The sequence below is a fragment of the Erithacus rubecula genome (genome assembly GCF_903797595.1).
Source record: "Erithacus rubecula genome assembly, chromosome: 3".
NCBI classification, from domain to species: domain Eukaryota; kingdom Metazoa; phylum Chordata; class Aves; order Passeriformes; family Muscicapidae; genus Erithacus; species Erithacus rubecula.
The window spans coordinates 3,922,443-3,942,776 of record NC_136689.1 but is presented as its reverse complement, the minus strand read 5'-3'; the positions used below and the strand labels follow the sequence as shown (position 1 = coordinate 3,942,776).

The 20,334-nt window shown below is 47.1% G+C and overlaps 1 protein-coding gene across 2 annotated transcripts in view; it reads right to left on the bottom strand.

Moving 5' to 3' along the window:
• VILL (villin like) overlaps positions 1–17,528 on the bottom strand; it is a 35,564-nt gene extending 18,036 nt beyond the window's left edge. Inside the window, exons 1-4 of one of the 2 annotated variants that reach the window (XM_079300495.1) lie at positions 17,393–17,528; positions 6,454–6,535; positions 4,895–4,969; positions 1,446–1,642 (exon numbers count right to left, since the gene is read on the bottom strand). In XM_079300495.1, coding sequence (XP_079156621.1) covers positions 1,446–1,642; positions 4,895–4,969; positions 6,454–6,522 — 341 coding nt within the window. In that variant the 5' untranslated portion in view covers positions 6,523–6,535; positions 17,393–17,528. The remainder of the gene's footprint in view (positions 1–1,445; positions 1,643–4,894; positions 4,970–6,453; positions 6,536–17,392) is intronic. The other variant, XM_079300496.1, reaches the window with a different exon arrangement.
• Positions 17,529–20,334: the final 2,806 nt, after the last annotated feature.

The following is a 20,334-nucleotide window of genomic DNA, read 5'->3' as shown; positions in this document are numbered from 1 at the left end:
GAGGCTAAAAGCACTTCTCTGTCTCAGAAAAGTTCTGAAGAGAATCATGAGAGGTTGTTGAGAAGCACAAGGCAGAGATACCCAGCCAGACTGGGATAGAGGATGTTGACCCAGAATGGGTTTTCATCTGAGTTTCCTTCAGCTGTTTGAAACCAAAACACTTGGGCTGTTTCTTGCCAATAAAGATCTTCCTTGGAGGACAGTGACTGGAGTCCTTCCAAAAACCCCAGAGTGAGCAAAGACCCTGGGATTGGATTCAACATAACAACATATCATATATTCAACAGTATCTTTTAGATGACAGAAGTTCAGTCACTTTTTCCTTGCACTACAAGAACATTACACCCAGTATGAGCCAAATCAGCACTCCACTTTAAGGTGGATATTAGTCTGAAGTGCTCTGAATGGGCATTTCAAAGTCTGTGGAGGAGAGGAATGAAGACCCTGAGGTGAACAAAAGGGAGGCTAAGACACAATTACTGTAAATATCTGGGAAAAGAATCAGTGGAACAGAATGCCACAGCTCCAGACTGAATGTTAAAAATAATTCCTTCAAAATGGGTGTCTTGGATTGCAAATACAGGTTGTGGCCAGAAATGTGTATTCTGTCACCATCTGTTGCAGCCAAGTGGGGCAGTGCCCCTGATCTCCTGGCACACATTCTCTGCTAATGGGCCATCTTTAAAACCAGGTGGAGAAATCATATTTACCTTTTCCACAGCCCATCCTCCCTCCAGGAAGATACCATCTGCTTCTGGGCCATTGAGTCCCAGTGCATGACTGATAAAATTCCATCATCCCACTGGGAGATGCTCCAGCCAGGGGAGCAGCCAAGCCTTTTCTAACCAGAGAAAAACTGACATTTTGGACACCAAGGAACCTTCTTTCCACTGGATTCCAGAGGAAAGCCAGACCTTTCCACATCATCCCTGGACCTTCAGAGGAAACTGCACCTTCTCCAGGAGCACTGCTCCAGCTGAACCACATCTGCCCCTGCAGGAGGATGCAGCCACCATTGAATGGGACTGCTGCCACCACCCTGACTGACTGACGGGTGTCAGCTTGGATTCTGAACTCTGGCAGGGTTTGGGATTGTTCTTTGTAATACTATATTTCTATTTTAATTTTCCTAGTAAAGAACTGTTATTGCTAATTCCCATATCTTTGCCTGAGTGCCCCTTAATTTCAAAATTATAATGATAATAATTTGGAGGGAGGGGATTTACATTCTCCATTTCAAAGAGAAGCTCCTGCCTTTATTGGCAGACACCTGTCCTTCAAACCAGGACAATGGGAATCCTCTGCTCTGAATTTCAACCAGCATCAACGCTGATCTGTATTTTTCCCATTTTTGAGGCACGGGTATCTCTGAGACATCTGCAGAGAAGCAGAGGGAAGCCCAGAGTCGGGAGCCAGCAGAGTACAGGAGATTTTGAGGCACTCACATGATTCCGTGGCGGAAATAGCTCTGGAAGGTCTCGGACTCATGTCCCTGCACCTCGCGGTGCTGCACGGGGCTGCCCCCGAGCGCGGCGTCCAGCTGCGTCACGTACATGGCCGCAGCTCCCTGCTCGTCCTGGGAGGAATCCCTGCCCAGCCAGTAGTGCAGATCCACAGCTGAGCCACGGGACGTCCTCTTGGCCTGCAAGAGGTGGCAAGGACAAATCCAGGTGAAGGCACAGCCCGTTTTTGTGTTGGAGAACCCAGTGACCACAGAGCCCTTCCCCACTGATGCTTTCCTCTTCAGTCTCAGGTAAGTCCTGGGAGCTCAGCCTGGAGCTCTCCTGTCTTGGATTGCAATACAGGATGTGGTCAGCAATGTGAATTCTGTCACCATCTGTTGCAGACGGGTGGGGCAGTGACCCTGATCTCCTGGCACACATTCTCTGCTAATGGGCCATCTTTAAACCAGCTGGGCAATCATCTTTATCTTTCTACAGCCCATCCTCCCTCCAGGAGATATCATCTGCTGCTGGCCCATTGAGTCCCAGTGCATGACTGATAAAATTCCATCATCCCAATAGGAGATGCTCCAGCCAGGGCAGGAGCCAAGCCTTTCCTACCCAGATAAAAACTGAGATTTTGGACACCAGAGACCTTCTTGCCACTGGATTCCAGAGGAAAGCCAGACCTTTCCACATCATCCCTGGAGCTTCAGAGGAAACTGCACCTTCTCCAGGAGCACTGCTGCAGCTGAACCACATCTGCCACTGCAGGAGGATGCAGCCACCATGGAATGGGACTGCTGCCACCACCCTGACTGACTGACTGTGCCAGCTTGGATTCTGACTCTGGCAGGGTTGGGATTGTTCTTTGTAATACTATATTTCTATTTTAATTTTCCTAGTAAAGAACTGTTATTGCTAATTCCCATATCTTTGCCTGAGAGCCCCTTAATTTCAAAATTATAATAATAATAATTTGGAGGAAGGGGGTTTACATTCTCCATTTCAAAGAGAAGTTTCTGTCTTTATTGGCAGACACCTGTCCTTTAAACCAGGACATTTCCTTATTCAGCAGAGCAATTTATGGATTTTATTGTAGTAATACTGAATAAGTTTGGGCCACAGCAACATGTCCAGGCCATGTTCTGTATCTATGCACCAGCCAAACTGCATTTAGCTATATTTTTCATAAAACTATATTTTTTCTAAAACTATATTTTTTCTCTATATTTTACTGTCTAGTTGTTTTTCTACATATTTTCCTGTTTCTTCACATACTTAGCTGTTTTTCTGCATATTTCTTAGTTTAGAACAATGTTTATAACAGGTGCACAAAATGAGCCATTTTTAGGTGTTTTTCTGCAGCTTGTTGAGACCCTTCAAGGCCACTAAAACATAAATTGTGCTAAATTGAAAGAAAAAAAAGCTAAAAAACAGAATACTGAGAATAAAAGGCCCAAAATAAAAGTAGGCAGTAAAGTTCTAGACAGCCACCAATCATTGTACCTGAAAGGATTGTACAAGGAGTGTGAACAGCACAAATGCACCAATCAAAAAATGTGCAATCACACAGACAGTAGTCTAAGAATGAATAATTAATACTAAAATGTAAACAATAAATCGACTTCTACATAATCATGCTAATTTACTGTCCAGAAGTCCTGTTTCTCCCACATTTTATAAACTGAACTCAAGGATGTTTCTGTCTGATATTCTTTTATAAATCCTATTTTCAAGAAAAACTGACTTCCTGTGCAATTAACGTGTTCAGCTTGTCCTACTATTGTATATTTTGATATTAAGACTTAAAGCAGATTCTTCCAATAGATCCCCTTTTGAAATGCAATGCACACTGCTATTTATTTGCCTGGAGATGCTACCCTTTCTTTCCTGTTGTTGTTCTCATAGCACATGACAGAGCAGCACAAACTGCCTTGGAATTCCTGCTGACTTGCAAAACAGACATAACTCCAAATGAAGCTGAGCCAGTGTGTGCGTGCTGGGATTCATCTTATTACAGAAAACCCCAGCAGCCTAGAAAAAGGAGGCAAGCAGGCTGAGAAGAAGGTGTGCTCATTGTTGTTTGAGTTCTGCCAAGTTATTTTTCAGCACCCACTGTGTTAAATCCCATTGTGGATACCTGGGAAAGGTAATAAAAGCTCATTTTATAAGCTGGATTTGACACTAAGTTCTGTTTATTTGCTTTGTGCAGTGATACCACAGCGAAACACAGTAGAAGGAGTTGAAAAAAATACAGTTCTGTTTCTCAGGCACAGATAATTAATTTGTGGAAAAATCACTCAATTTAATGCATTGCTATTGAAGATGATCAAAGCCCCATTGTCCCACAGACAATCTTTATTTGGAGAGGCTCCAGTAAAGAATCAGAATGCAAAGATGAGTGTTTTTACCCTCCTGTCTTCTAGGGAAAAGGAGAATAGTGGGCTGATGAAGGGCTTTTCTGCCTGGGGGAGTTGTTACAACAGAAGCTGAGCCTGTGAGCATCAAAATTGATATTTACACTGCCAGCTCCCTGCAAGGACTCCAGTATTCTGCTCTAAGCTTGTGGGGCTGTACCTCAGGCTTTCAGCACTCAGAAGGTGCCCTAAAGGCAGGTGTGGGGAGCATTTGAGCAGGAGACATCCTGTGCTGCTGCCCCAGCCTGCTTCCCCATGCTGGCATATGGGGGATGTGCAGTTGGTTATTGCAGGGCACTGGAGGCTTTGCTGCCTCTCCACCCACAGAGATGTTTGCAGGAGGAACACTGAGACCCAGGAAATGGGAAATGCTTCTGCTTTCCACCACCTGGATGGGTTTGGGTACGGTGGGACATGGGCTGCTCTGTGCAGATGAAGAGATTTGGAAGGGATTTTAGGAGGTGTGTGTAACACATCATCCTCCTGCCAAAATCTGAGATCACAAGGCAGTCTGCACAGAGCAGAGCTGGCTCTCAGCAATCTTTCACAGCCAGGTTCAGCTGTCTGCAGGTAGGTCTGGACCAAATCTGGGTGGGGCTGAAGTGTCCTCTGCTGTTTACGTGACACACACCATGGAACTCTTCATGTCCCACATCACCTGCTGGAAATGAGACCCTCCAGCTGGTCACATCCCACATCCCTCATAAATCATTTAAATGTGGGCCTTGATTGAGTTTTCCAGGAATGTACTGGTCATTTTGCCATGCCTGGGCATGACTCACTTGATTGGAAGATAAACACTTTTAATGAATTACTAAGTTAATGGCTCCTCTGAAGTTCTGATTTACTAAACAGACAATGTTGTCACAACAGCCTTGTGAAATTCAGATCCATGATTAGATGGTGAGCACACATGCACAACCACTTCTATGCTTTTTCCACAGGACAGGGTACCCAGGAACCAAGGCAGATCTAAATAAAAAGGGTTGAACCAGTTGCCCAACAGAGATCAGTGGTTGCTGTCTTACTTACGTGCAAAATGATGTAACAGTCTCCTTCAAAAAAAGTGCCATAAGCTTTTTCAGGTACAGGAACCATCTTCATGTTCTGTAAGGAAAGCAGAATTGGCCATTGATGAAAGTGAAGAGCCAGAAGTTGGTGTGTATGAAACAGGACAGGCTGGGGTGCACAAAACACTGAGGTGACAATCAGGGTTTGGAGAAGGAAGAATCAGGGCTGAGTTGGTGAGCTGGGAAAAGACAGTTCTGGAGGAAATCCCCAAAGTACTAAGGAGTGAGAAGGGAAAATGATGATTTTGCTTGGACAGACTGACAAGTCTGTTTTAGTCTCCCTGCCCTTGTGCAATCCTGCAGATCTAGATCTGGGGTTCAGGATGAAGTGCTCCAGAGCTTGCATTTGTAGGGAATTTCCCAGGAGAGTGAACACATCTCATCCCAGGTTCAGTTTTGGGCACAGTTTTGACTCAGTGAGTTCAAGGATACCTTTCAGCACTTTGTTAGGATGACCACTCTGCTAGGGGTTCAGGGCAACCAGCAGTGCTGAGAAAAGACAAGAGTTGAGGCCACTGATGGTCCCTCACCCCTCCAGACCCTAATTGCAGACTTCCTCTGGCACAAGTACATAATTAATCAGCCATGCCTGCCCAGCACAGGTGCCTGGCTGTGCCACCCACAGCTCCTGGGCTGGAGCTGCCTCTGAGCTTCCCTGAAATTAGAGACACACATTCTTCTGCTGGCCTGACTTGTCTCCCAGCATTCCAGCTTGACCCCTGTGAACTCTCACAGCTGTAATTACAGATCCTCTGGAAAGCTGCTCAGCACAATGCTTTGGAGAGGAAGGGAAAAGTGAAGACCCTGTGGTATTTGGAACATGGCTGTGATCTGCTGAATATCACTAGAAGACATTGGAGCCTCTTCCCACTGCTGCCCTGAGTGGGTTCTGCACCTCAGTCTAAACCCATTCTCATGGCAGGGGAATATTCTTGGGGAATTGGGCCAGAAAGAGGCAGAATTGAGCAAAGGTTGGTTCCAATCCAAAATCAGACACCACCAGCAGCAAAGAGGCAAGCTCACAGGCTGCAGGACCTCTCCTTGCAGTGACACAGAGTAGGAAAGGCAAGGAAGAAGTACAAATAGACTCCATGGACTGCCTTTGCTGCAAAAATAGGTGTCTGCCCCATGGCAGTTCTGGTGTGGACTAAGGATACCCATGGATAACCCATCTTAGTGAACCAGGGAATTTCTGGTGTGTTAAAGCAGCCTTGCACTGATTCCAAGAAGAAGTGAGAAAAGCCTGCAGTGCAGGAGGAATGATTTCAGTCCCACCACATTCCTATTGCCTTAGTAAATATTATCATCTTTGTTTGACAGAGCAGGAAACCAAAACAATAACATGTTGAACGTTTCATAGGGAAATACTGAGCCTGTTTCCCACTGTATCTTATCTGTAGGACCCTTTTTTCCCACACAGATTACTGCAAGAGTTCATTTTCCTTGAAGCATAAACACAGATGTGCACAGGACATGTGCCATTACTGTGACAGAGGACATGTGCCATCATTTTTGTCCTACCTCTATGCCCCATATTTGCAGTCCCAGCTTTCTCTCGATGGTTGGGAGATTTGTGTCCCCTTCTGTCATCTTGCAGTCTGAGCTAGAAGGCAAAGGAGGAAGAAAATAAAAAATAATTATATAATTAGATGCAACAGTGAATGTGCAGGTCAGCTGGGTTCCTCTTACCATCAGAGCAGGTTTAGTACAGAAAATCCACACTCTGAGGTGTCTCTCTCTCCCTGGAGGTCAGGCCACGCCAGGGAGCCCAAGGAATGAAGTCAGGTCAATATTCAGGTCTAAACTGGGACAGGTATCTCAGTTTAGGGGTCCAGGCTCCCAGCACACACAGAGTGATCCAATCAATAACCAGAATGTTGATTTTACACAAATTCCAGCATCTTCCTAAGCTCTGCTGCCTGCATGGGGAAGAGTCAGGTTTCAGGTTGCCCACACAAAGGTGTAAGAATATTTGAGATGGTTTTTGTGTCTCCAGCTGCCCCTCTGATGGGTGGAGGTCTCCCATCCATCCTCCATCCTATCTACCAGTTGTGGGGGGAAAAAAAGAGGCTTATGCTCCTTAGCTATGCTTCCTGTTCCTGCTGATGAGGGTTTTGCACAAGAAATAGCTTCTGAACACAGCCTGTTTACAGGGCAACTTCCTGAAGCAAGTGGAATCCCAAAGCAATGTACATAAAAATGTGAAGTTACACCCTATCAGAGCTGGCTCCACTGCAGCAGCCACGGGACACAACCCACACCAGCCTCTTCCCCATGAGCCAGCCCTGCTCTCAAATCACAGAGAAAAAAACCAGAGCTCAGTGTTCTGCTGGAGGAGGGGAAGAGCAGAGGTGTGATCCCTGCCACAAGGTGTTTATTGATGGTGTCACAGTGCTGCATGAAGCCCTAACGAGTGTCAGAGTTTGCACACTAATTAAGAGCACAAAAAATGCTGCCACAGGCAGGAACCCTGGTAAAGCCAGACTCCCACAGCCCAGAGCTGCCAGCCCCTGGCTCCTTGCTCAGCAGAAGGAGATGCAGGTGTTTGCTGGGTGTGGAGCTCTGTGCTACCTGCAGTGCTCAGCAGCAGCACTCAGAATTGCTCATCCCCTCCTGAGCACACAAGGACTGCTGCAGACTGAGTCCCTGTGGCATCAGGAACACATTCAGCAACCTTCAGCTCCCTCTCTGCCCCTCCAGAGAGCTTCCAGGCAGGAAGGACAAACAGCAAGGACAAAAAAACACACATTTTTCACTTCAATTCCCAGAAAGGTGATTGACACCCACGCAGATTAAAAGCTGGATCCAGGAAGATATTTCAGTGTCCACAGAGGAGACAGACACTGCTCTAAATGTTGTCCTGACTCACCTACAGCCCTGCAGTACAGGGCTATCAGGCACTAAATACAAAAACATGGCCTTAGTTCAGATCTTTAGCCAAAAGACCTCTTCTTTCTTTCAACATTACATCCAAAAAGTCCCTATCTAAGAAAAACCCAAGTGAAGCCTCCTTCCCTCAGCTATCTTTTTAATTTATTTAGGTTTTTTTTTTTTTTTTTTTTTTTTTTTTTCCTTCCAGCATCTAAACAAGAAGAACCTGAAAACAAAGCCAGTAAAGACATTTATTTTTGAGGGCAGTGAAGTATTTAGCACCACTGACACTTCTCCCTGTGGAAAGCAGCAGGCATCTTGCTCTCCTGCTAACAGCTCAGGAAACCAGCAGCTGGCCAGCTGTGAGACACAGCTGGATCTCTGCTTCTCCCAGCATCCCAACCTCTCCCAGAAAAATTAACCCAAGGGATGCTGAGATTCCTCTGACCACAGGCAGTCAGTGTTGGGCAGAGCCCTCTCAGAGCCAGCACTGCTCCACAGATTCCAAATCAAACCTGAGTGAAAACAGGAATTTAGGATCTCCTTCACTCCTGGGGATGCTTTCTCCCCCTGAAACCTCACAATTAGTGCTGACCCCCCCCCCATTTTTCTGAGAAATGGTGTCACTCCCTTCCTCCTCAGTGCTTTAGCTGGGGGAGTGTGGATTACAGACAAGGCTGTCTGTTTTTTTTTTTTTACTTTCCAGCTTCTTTTGGCCAGTGGCCAAGCTAGAAATAATAGAAATATGACTTGTATAATCAGACAGCTCATTTCATTAATGATTTAATGTGGGATTTTAATCAGATGATCCCATAATTCGACTCCTGTCCAGACATGAAATCTGGTATTTATGGAATGAAATTTTCCTGTCTGTGCTGAAATCATGAAAGGCAGAAACCTTTAGAATTTGCAAAGAAGAAAAAGGAAAAAAGGGATGTTAGAGTCTTGGGGCATTCACTGTGGGGTTTCAGCAGCAGTGTCTGGGGCAGCCCTTACCTCAGTCAAACCAGTTTTGCTCAGCATTAGGTGAAATGCAAATTGGCAAGAAGTGTGAGTCAACCACCTCTGGGGCAGGAATTCCCCAGGGAAAATCACTGGTTATGGGGATGGATTTGCTTCCTTGGGCAGACACAGCTTCACCTGTAGCTCATCTCTCTGCCCCCACGTTAATAACATTAATAACATTAATAACGCACTCAGTTCCCACCTCCAGGGCCAGCCTATCCTATTGCCACCATTTCCAGGGAAATCTTCCTCTCTCCATGGCAAGAGGAGAAAAGTTCACCCCATGAATGTGGGCTGAGAGGTGGCCACTGCATAGTAAAGGCAACCTCTGGCTGGAGCTGCTCTGCTGGGTCATCACCACTTGGTTAAGGTGCTATAAATTAAATTGCAAAGATCAAATGCTGCTCCTGACTGAGGGCAGAGAACCTGGAAACTGAACATGGGTAGCTGGTCCTTGCCTGGATGTTACAGCCAGGGGCACCTGGGGCTCCAGAGCTAAAATCAAAGCTTTCCCTGTCACAATCCAGGGAACAGAGCTGGTGGGTGAAGGCAGATGGGTCTGCCCTTAGAGCACTGCCAAAAATCACAGCAACACTCCTGCCTGCTAAATCCAACCCTCATCCCCTCTCCTGCAGCAGTGTGGGGAAAAGCTTTGCCTCCAGGAAGGACTACATGACTAATTAAGTGTCAAGGTCACTCCCAAGGCTGGTGAATGATTAATAGCTGGGGTGGAAGTGCCAGCAATCACTGCTTCATTTGGGTCAGCTCAGGCTGTGCTGGGAGCCCAGACATTGCTCTAGCAAGACATTTCTCCAGGCAGTGTTGGGCTGTTTGGGTGGGGAGCAAAACCCAGGACTCAGAGAGGGGACAGGGGAACATTTCAGACTCCTGAAGCACACTCTGAATTCGGCCTGGTTTGCCTTGCCTGGGTTTTGGCACGTGCTTTACTTTTGGGCTGTAGTCACGGCCATAAAAAAACCCCAGTGCAATGACTAATGCTCTGTACAGCTTTGGGAAAATAGGAAGCAGCTGTGGCTCCAGCCTTTCCAGGCTGAAAGGCCTAATTATTGGGAATATTTGGACTGGCATTAGATGAGGTAAACCAGGGGCTCTTGAATTGCTTTCATTGTCTCCACTATAGTTGGGAATCAAGTAGGTGCCATTTTTTTGTTTGCAGGACAGTGGTTAACTCTTGTTTTGCCCAGAGGAGTGAAATCCAACACTGGAGTTCCCTTGTGTGGCTCATCAGCTCCAGCTCAGGAACAGTGACTGTCTCTAGGGCGTGACTGCTCAGAAAGTCAGCACTCAGCCTGGATAAACTGTGTTTTATTTCTCTGCTGCAAGGGGAGAAAAAGCAGCTTTTATGCAATAGGAAAATCATGGGTAGGGAGGCCCAGCTATAGGGTTTGTGTCTCTCACATTCTGTCACACACTCAGAGCTGGATGTGCTGAACATGGTGATGAGGGCAGGGATCAGGATGTGTATTGTGGGAATGGGAAAAGAGGGAAAAGCACAGCTCAGCTCATCCTCTGCTCCAAGTGCTGTGATGTCCAGGTTCAGGAGCTCAGTGTGGCCCTCAAGCCAAGGACAGGGCTTGACTGTCCCTAGGGAGTGACTGCTCAGAAATTCAGCACTCAGCCTGGCTAAACTGTGTTTTATTTCTCTGTTGCAAGGGGAGAAAAAGCAGCTTTTATGCAATAGGAAAATCATGGGTAGGGAGGCCCAGCTATGGGGTTTGTGTCTCTCACATTCTGTCACACACTCAGAGCTGGATGTGCTGAACATGGTGATGAGGGCAGGGATCAGAATATGCATTGTGGGGATGGGAAAAGAGGGAAAAGGAGCTCAGTGTGGCCCTCAAGGCAAGGGCAGGGCTGTGCCCAGACACGCCTGGGTGACCACAGAGAGCACTTCAGCCTTCTTGGAAAGAGCTGTTGCCTGGCAGCTAAAATTACGTAAAGCAGGCCTTGAAATAAGATGCTATTTCTGATCACGGTGGGCAATTAAACATTGGAGCAGCTTCTTAGGGAAGCTGGCAGGCTTGGCTTTACTTAATGTCTCTGAAATGAGGTGGCTGAATGGCTGGGCTGTGCAGGCTGGGCTCAGCTCCTCGGGCTCTGTGCCCATGGGCTGCTGCTCAGGTGCTGCTCTTCCAGCACTGCAACATCCCAAGGCTTTGGAAATAACTCCTGGACTGGCCCTCCTGCTTCAGCCACCTCCCCTGGTCAGGAAAGATCCCCTGCCCGTGCTACAAAATCATCAGGATGGGCCTTGAGATGGTTTGAAGGGCATTTTTAGGCTAAGTAGTGCTGGATCAAAGCCTGGCATTGGGTGGGATGGACTGAGACTGTGCTCCTCTCCTCAGGGTCAGTGGCTCTGGAGATAAGAGGGGATTTCACTGGTTTAAGCAGGGCAGGTTTTCCCCTGTTTTTTCCATGGATGGCTGCCAGGGATCACCACACCATGAGCTACCTGACACCACAGGTGCCTGGGGTTCTGTTCTTTGCTCATGGGCTGGATGCTAAGGATGCTGAGTCTGCTCAGGGTTAAAGTGAGTGAGGATGCAAGAGCCTGGGACGAAGAGATGGTTTAATGTTAATGATGGCCTCTCAAACTGTAAGTGCTCTACAGCCCAGGAGAGGTTTGAATTCCCTTTTCAGTAAATTCAAAGGATGCAGACACCTGGATTCCCCAGCCAAGGAATTTCCCAGGCTCTGAAAGAGCTATAAGCATTTTGCCCTGACTGAGAAAAAGCTGACCAGTGTTTCCTGGACCCAGTTGCTCTGTCTCTTGGAGCCTGGAAATTTACCCCATCCCCAAGCCTTACAGGAGACAGATCTCTGGCTTACTGTGACTTCTTACAACCTGTGCCTTCACCTCCTGGCTGTTCTGGCATCTTGAATTTAGCAGCTGATACTTGGCCATTCCCAGAAAACCACTGAGGCTGTGAGCTTTATCTTTCAGCCCCTTTGAAGATGGACTTTGCACTAATCTTCCAGTCCTCCCATTGTTCCTAACTTAAAAGCAAAGAACACAAGGAAATATCAGGTTGCTGGGAAATAACCACCTTTCCAGTTGCACTAGCCCTCATTCTGTATCTCATCCCTCTCTTTGAATTCCTCAGAGGACATTTGATTTAGAAGGTAATCTCATGGTTTATCTCCTCTGACTTTGACCAGTCCCTGCAGCTGCATTTCCACCTGCCATAAATTCCAGCTCAACACATCTCTCCATCCAGGAAATATTGCTCATCTCTCCACATGTTCTTCATGATCCCCCCTGTCCCCCTCTGTTTATCTCACTGCTGGTGGTGCTCCAGCAGCCTGATCTTTAAGCAGATGGTCTTGGGAAACTGATTTGTAAGAGCACATTGTTTTTACCCCAAACTGCTGCTCTTTCTGAGCCCTCCCTCTAAACCTTTACCAGCTGACTGCTTGTGCTGGGAACGATGGAGCTGCATTGTCCCAGCAAACTCCTCACAATGCAGGGACAATGATTAAATCAGAACTCTGACTGCAGCCACAGTCATGAGGTCTGAGTTTCCACATTAATCAGCTGGATGTGGAGCCCAGAGCTCAGCAGTGGCTGGCTCTGGAGAAGCAGACTTGAACATTTGGCTGAAGGTGGGGCTGGCCTTGGTGTCCTACAGAGGTCAGAGCACCCATGCAGCTCCTGGCTCAATTCTCTCCCAGCAAATCCTCCCTCCTCAGGGTGTCTGTGGAAGCAGGAGGCTCTCCCAGGATCTCTGCAGGCTGAGGGCAGCCCTAAATGACTCAAAGCTTTCCTGAGCAGCAGCAGAGGCTGAGCTGCAGGAACTCTGCCTGAGATCAGCCCCTGTGACCTGGAACAAACCCCACCTCTCTGAAGATCCATGAGAAAAAAAACCCAAAAAAACAGGCACAAGAAGCTTTTAAAAACCTTCTGCATACAAGCCCCCTGCATCAGCATTGTGCTGGTGTGGTGCCAGGTGCATTTTTGTCACATAATAAATTTCATTTTAGTGCTACTTCAGAGGTGTCCATTGCACCTCCAGCCCCTCTCCATGGGGTTTGTGAGTCAGCAACACACAGAGCCATCCCAAGGGAAAGGTGATCAGGTAGCTTGCCAATTCACAGGAACAAATCTCTCCTTTCTTTTAGTTGTTTCTCCTCTGGTGAAAGGGAGAGATTCCTGGCTCAGGACCAGCAATCCAAAGGCAGGGCTTCATGCAGGAGATGCACACAGAAGGAAAGAAAAGCCATTTAAATTCCTCTTCCCAGTTTCCAGGGAAGTGGCTCAGGTTCTAACTGACTTCTAATTACTCACCATGAAAAAAGTTCCCATCCTCTCCCACATCAGCATTTTAACAGAGCATTATTTAACCCCATGGCTGCAGGTTAAATAAAGCCAGAGCTGAGACATTAGGGAGGAGAGAAAGTGTGTTTGCTCTCCTGGGGAGCACCTGCTCTTCAAAAGCTTACAGGAAAGAGGAAAAACTAAAAAAAAAAAAAAAGCATTTTCCCAGCTGAAACTGAGGAAAAGGCCACAGCTTTCTCTGCAGAGCCTGGAGGAAGGGCAGGAGAGGGAGTCAGAGATTTATCCACCTGCTCTTGGGTTTCTCAGTTTCAGCTGCACAAGTCTGGGGAGGGCTTCCCCTGCGTGCTTCCCCCATCCTGGTGTTTGCTCTAGGGCACATCCAGTGACTCTTGGACAGGAGGGACTTGCTGTTCCCTTGGTCCAACAGGAAAAGCCCTGGGTGGGGAGCCCAGATCACACTTCCCTCCCACTCTCCCAGAGTGTGGGGGCTCAGTGCCACCCACTGTGCCCCAGGATTCTGCCAGCACAAACTGAGACAAATGCCATCAGTAAAACCTCCTGTAAGCCCCAGTGCCAGTGCCCACCTGGACCATCCTTCTCAAAAAAAAACAAGTCTGTGTTAGGATTTTTGCTGCTGCATGCAACAGTTTTATATTTAAGAATTCACATTGTATGTGTGCAAGACAAACAGCAGCTTTTCCATCATGCACAGTTTAATGAGAGTGGTTGAATAAGCATTTGCCCTCAGGATCTTTTTTTGGTGGTGATGGAACAGGGGAGATGCTCTGCCTCCATTCAGACCAGATGGAGAACTGGTTCCAGAGCATTGGCTGCCTAGTGGAAAGTGGCAAGATTAATATTAACTAGCAAAAGAAGGGACTATTTCAGTTTTGTCCCAGTTCAGACCTGCAAGCATGACACCAACTTGGGAAGAGAAACCCAGAACTTCCATTTAACAAAACAAAGCAATAAAACCCCCAACAACAACAACAACAACAAAACAAACCCCAAAAAAACACACAATTTTCCCCCAACTCAAAAAAAAAAAACCAAAAAAACAAAAAAAACCCCAACCAACCAACCAACCAAAAAAAAAAAAAAAAAACAAAAATAAACCCCCAAAAAACCACCAAAACCCAAAAATCCAAGCAGGTTTCCATTTTGGATTGCAAATTGTTTCTCAAGCAGCCAAGGGAAGCTCATCCCTTGTGAGTGTTGGCAGACACAGCTCTAATGAAAGACCTGTGTCAAAACAAAAGGGGGCCAATTAACCCAGCCCAAGCTTCCACTGGGATGGGTGCTGAGCCACGCTGTGAGTTGTCTTTTCTGAGCTTTAAGGTCTTGGAAACAGAGCCAGCCCTCCCCAGCACCTCCTGGCAGCATCACCCAGAGCAGTGTCACCCTCCAGGCTCCTGCTCACACCCCACCCCAGGAGTTTTTGACACTGTGTCACCCAGCCCTTCCAGCCCTTGGGGGCTCTGAGGCTGCTCTGGGCTCTCCCGGGACTCTGGAGGGGCCACTCAGCTCCTCTGGGCAGAAATGAGAGCAGAGAGAGCAGCAGGTGGATAAAATATCCCTGAAAATGCTGCAAAAACAGCTTTGGACAGTCACCCATCCTGGACGAGTTTTTTCACCTGCAGCTGCCAATGGGAGTTCTGAGCACCAGGAAGGAATCTGAAAGATTGGGATGGGTGGGATGGCAGTAAAGGACAGTAATTCAGGCTCTAGCACACTCCCAAAGGAAAGATGGGCACCCAGATAGTCTCTCTAACCCAAAAAAAGAACATGATTTCCAGCACTGCCTGTTTCCTACCCCTGTGCAGCTGTTTTTGTAAGAGCAGTTTTAAATGAAGGGCCAGGCACAAACCTCTCCTTTCATCCTAGGGCATGGCAACAGGACATTTTTAGGGAGAAGAGGTTGACTGCTCTGAATAGCTCCTTCCACAGGAACTGCCCAGGATGGAGCCCAACCATGCAATTTAACATCCCCCACGTGTCACATCCTTGACGTGGATATAAGGTAATAACAAGTTCCACTGTTACTGTACCCAGCAGTGCCTCAGATAAGCCAGGAGAGGCTCAGATAAAGAGAGATAACAAATGAGAGGGTTTCTGTTACAAGCAGAGATCCTTGGAAATCAAGGCAACTGTATTGGATGCACATCACCTGATGCCTGGACTCTTCAGAGTGAAAGATGCCAAAGACTTTAAGTGACAATATTCACCCCTTTCTGCATCCTCTTCACATCCAGGATGGGTGGAAATACAGTAGAAATGTATAATCATCCAGGATCAACCATAATTAGACCCATTTCCAGAGCTGTATTGTATAGAAAGAGAGGTCATGAGATGAGAGGTTTTAAATGAGTTGTGGGAGAATGTTTCCCCTTGTGACTGAAGGATCTGTTCCTCTGAGGGGACAACAGAAGCTGAAGAATATATGTGGATAAATATATGTGAATAAATATATGTGAAATAATATTTGTGAAATAATATATGTGAATAAGCAAAGAGCTGGAGCAGAGATATTTTGGGTGTGGTGTGGCCACATTGGAATCCTTCCTCAGATGGACATTTCACACATGGAAAGTCCAACCTGTGGCTTGTGTCAGTCCAGGGAGAAACTCAGAAGGCTGACACAAAAATGTGATGAAAGAGGGACCTTGAGGAGGTTCAGGGGTGGCTCAAGTGTGTCCCCAGGGGTGACAAAAAAGCAGCTGAGGCAGGTGGCACCAAGGCTTTGGCTGTGCCCTGAGCACCCTTCACAGCACAGAACATTTCAGGGCTCTGCTTCCAAGTGGTTCAGCACATATTTAACTCTGTGGAAACTGAGGGAAGGATTTTGGTCCAGCAGGATGTGCCCAGTACATTTCCAAGCATGGGGCAGGTGATAAAAGCCAGTCTCCTCCTCAGCTGGGGATGGATCACCACAGGAGGGGTGGTCCATAACAGAAAAGATAACAACATCCATGCTCAAAGCCCAGAAAAACTTAAACAGCTCCATGCAAAAGAGTAGGAGACACTGTGAACATCTTCAGCATCCCTGGCCGTGCAAGAGCAGGGATTTATTGACTCAGCCTAAGCAGAAGCTCCAAGGTAGAGGGGAAGGCAGGAGATCAGGGTGACACTGCTGGCAGCCATGGCACAAAACCTTTGCTCCCAGCTGGGAAACCTTGGCGACTGCTGCCTCAAAGTCCTGCCTGGGAAAAAATATCATGAGACCTGTGTCTGGCAGTGAGAAGGGAGCTGGAGGAGGATAAAGGCATCCTGTGTGTGCCGGGAGGAGGAGGAGGGGAGGCTCACCTGGCCCTGCCAGAAGGAAGGTGAGGGAACACGGTTATAGGTTTTTTTTTTTTCTGATCTGCCCTTGCATTGCCTTCCCCTGGCATCCCTCGGGAGCTGTGAAACCCCGGTTAGAGGAGAGCCAGTGCCCTGTGACTGTGTAATCTCTACTGTGCAGGCTCTAATCAGCCCATTTAGCTGCGCTGTGTAAAAAGCACCTGGATGATTCACCAGCTAAGTGCTGCTCTGGCGGGGCCAGTTTGCTTCAGCTGCTCTAACACTTGTTTACATCTGCGCTAGGGCAGCCTTGAATAAGCGTGAACCTCCCACAGATGCTAATTCATATCAGCTCTCCTTTGTGTTAAATATTTATGTTCCTAATAGGCACGCCTAAGAAAAATACTGGCAAGTGAGCCTGCAGCTCAACTCCATTACAACTCAATTTCACCTCAGTGCAATCGCATCTCAAAGGAGCAGGATGAGAAAACATTCTATTTACAGAGCACAGCAGCTCGGCCATTAGCAATCTGTCGATGGGATGACAATAAAATCCATCGATGAGAACTTCCAAAGACTCTCTGCAGCCGCCCAGACCCATAACTGCGCCCCAAAGGCAGGTGAGCTTTCTGCAAATCCCCACGGCAGAAAAAAAAAAAAAAAAAAAAAAAAAAAAAAAAAAAAAAAAAAAAAAAAAAAAATCCAGGCCCAAATAAAACGCTGTGAATTTGTGGCTGCAGGAAATCAAAGCCAGTCTGTGCAGAGAGTTAAAGGAAAAGATGTGTCCTCGGAGCTGATACGGAGCCCGGGCGGGTTCTTGGCAAGCTCAGCCCCAAACCATGTCAATCAGGGTGGGCTCCTTTCAGCAGACACATCCTGGCTTGTAACAGGGGAGGATTTTTTTTTTTTTTAAGTATGAAGCATTTTAATTTTTTGTTTCTTACTATCCCACATTCCAGGAGTCACTGAGCAGTTGTTAAAGCCGGCAGGGATGCGGGGATCGCTTACCTGGCTGCCAAGTGCGCGCTGTGCTCGCAGGTGTCCCTTCTCCACCAAGCCTTCCCCTCCTCTCCGCCGAGTTCCAGGGCACTTTTGTTCGCTGTTCTGCTACCTTGTCAGCCCGGGAACAGCTCAGTTGGGTAATTCAATCCTCTGCTTAACCGCAGAGACACTCCTACCCGGAGATCACACCCATTCCCGGGCGCACGGAGGGACAAAGAGGGAGCCGGGACGGGAGAGTTCCAACCAACTCGGTGTGTGCATCAAATATCCACCACTCTGAACTCACTGAATAATGATTAAGTGCTGCTTTCATTAAAAACCTGTTTTGTCCGGGTTTAGGAGGCACTGGAGGGGTTTTTATTTTTTTTTTAATACAAAGCAAGGTGCGGCGCTGCTCAGTGCCGCGTTAACTCTTGAGGTCACAGAGTTCCAGCTCCGGTCGCTGCCTCTGACTGTCCCGAATTTTGGCAAAGCTGTCCCAAGGGGAAAAGTGCTCGGGAAGATTTCTGCTGGCTGCAAGGCCGAGCTGGGTGTCCCTGTGCCCAGGGCGATGGGAGCAGGGGTGAGGATTGCCGTGGATTAGTGACTGCAATGGGGATGTAACAGGGCACTGGAGTGTTTAACTGGGCTGTAATGATAAACCAGACTGCCCCAGCTGTGTTTGCCCAGCCACCTTCAGCAGCAGAAAGCTGAGAGAGGGGACATGTGGAGGTTCTTGGACCTCCAGTCCTCTAAGGCACCAACTCCGGAGCTCTTAGGCTCCTAGTTCATTGGGGTTATCTTAAATAAGCAAGCAGCTAATAGTTAAAAAGGTTATTTATTACAAAGCACATCTTATTACAAAGCACATCAATCTCAACAGGCAAGCAGACAAGCAGTAGCAAAGCAATGGGAAATGCAGTGGCAATAAGAGAATGGCTAAAAGCCCCAACTCTCCCCAGTAAAAGCTCTTATAGGATTTTCCCAAGAAGCTAAGATGCAAACTCTGATCACTACTCCTTAACCTATTAGAGTTCTAGTTTTTTAACATGCCTATGCATACAACCTATCCTGTTCTATCTAAAAAATGTAAGCAGTATTCTTACTAGAGCTCTATTATGTCTAAGCACTGTCTATAACCATGGGCCTGGAGCCTCTTGCTGAAGATATCAGGATGTTTCAACCTTCACTAGAACTCGCTCTTCTATTCTGGCATTTGAAACCTTTCACTTACTAAAAGCATTAGAGCTCACCCTAGAACTTACTGATGTACTTCTACTTAAATGTCTACTTTATGTGTGAGTAGCTTAATATACTTCAATCTACCCAAAGGCTTTAATTCAATCCCTGCACTCTGATTTCTCTCTGAAGAATTCAGAGACACCCCTGACTCCTTGACTCCAACATGGGCACTTGTAGCTTATTGCTGAGAAAAAATTACCTGTGAAGGATGGCTGTAATATCACAGCCACTGAAGGCTGCCTGGTGTCACTGGCTGGGGATGAGCTGAGAAAAAACCATCTGAGGAAAGGAACATCAGCCTGCCATGTGCATGGTGCTGCTGGTGGAGGGAACATCCCTGTGAGAGGAATATCAGATTTGTCTTTACAAAGGAGCTGTGGATCTGCTGGTAGATAAGGCTAGCATTAAGAGATAAAAGAAACAATGGGATGGATTCCACTGATTGAATGGAAGAAGGATATTTGCCTTTACAAACAAACTGTAGGTTTGCTGGTAAATGAAATTGGATATTGGAAGATGAAAGAAGCAATGGGGGAAAACCATGAATTCTATAAGAATTAAAAATTAAAAGAGAGGGTTATACATTAGAGGGGAATCTCAGGTATCTGGTGTTCTGGGAAGTCTGTGCCTCTCAAGTACCTCAACCAGTGGGGAAAGAGAGAGGGAAATGCAGCCAGGAAATCGGGATAAAAGGAGGCTGCGTCCTCCAAAAATTGGAGAGATCCCAGGGGAATGCCCCATGGCCTCTCCCTTTATTCGAATAAAGCAAAAAGGACTCCTCTGTCTCCTTTTTGGACATAAACATCTGGTGTTTGTGGATTAATTTTCCTGACAACTGTCTGGAGAAGGCACCACATGGTACCTTGTTGTCAGCCACCAGCTCTGCTTTTGGGGACCCAGGGCTGTGTCCAACTGTGTTCTGCACATCTCTGAGGATGGAGATTTTTGGGGACCCAAGGCTGTGTCCAACTGTGTTCTGCACATCTCTGAGGATGGAGATTTTTGGGGAACCAGGGCTGTGTCCAGCTGTGTTCTGCACATCTCTGAGGATGGAGATTTTTGGGGACCCAAGGCTGTGTGCAGCTGTGTTCTGCACATCTCTGAGGATGGAGACTACACACAACCTCTCAGGACTGGAAACTATCCAAGGCCTTCCCTTCGGACACATTTTTCTCTTGTCACTTCCTTAATTTTCTAGATTAGCCCCCACAATCTGAAAATAAATATGAATCAGCTCATCAGCTAAACCAGGTGGCTCAATAGGCTTAAACCACAGTTCCCACAGGTCTCATCCACTGACCACTCTTAGACCTCAGGGACCTGTAATGGGAAGAGAGCCCAAAATACCAGTGACACAGCCTGCAGACCTGTGTGCCACTAACCACGGAGAGCTGCAATCCAGGGCGTGGGCTGGACCTGCTTATTCAGCCTGGGTGTGCCCATTTCTGAGAGGATCACTGCAGAGAGCTGAGTTTCACAGTTTAAGATGCAAAACCAACTCCTAGCAAGTGATTTCTCCCTTATTGTCTGCAGGCTACAGCTCATAAACCCATAACAGCCTTCACCTTTCATTTTTCATTATCTTCATTTCATTCTTTCGTTTTACCATGGTGAGAGTGTTTGTTGCAGGGGACAGAGGAACAATGTTTTGTGTTTCCTCCAGTGCACAGAGGATGGGGACCTCCCACAGGATCTGGGACCTTTGGAGTCCCCCCAAGCCCACTGCT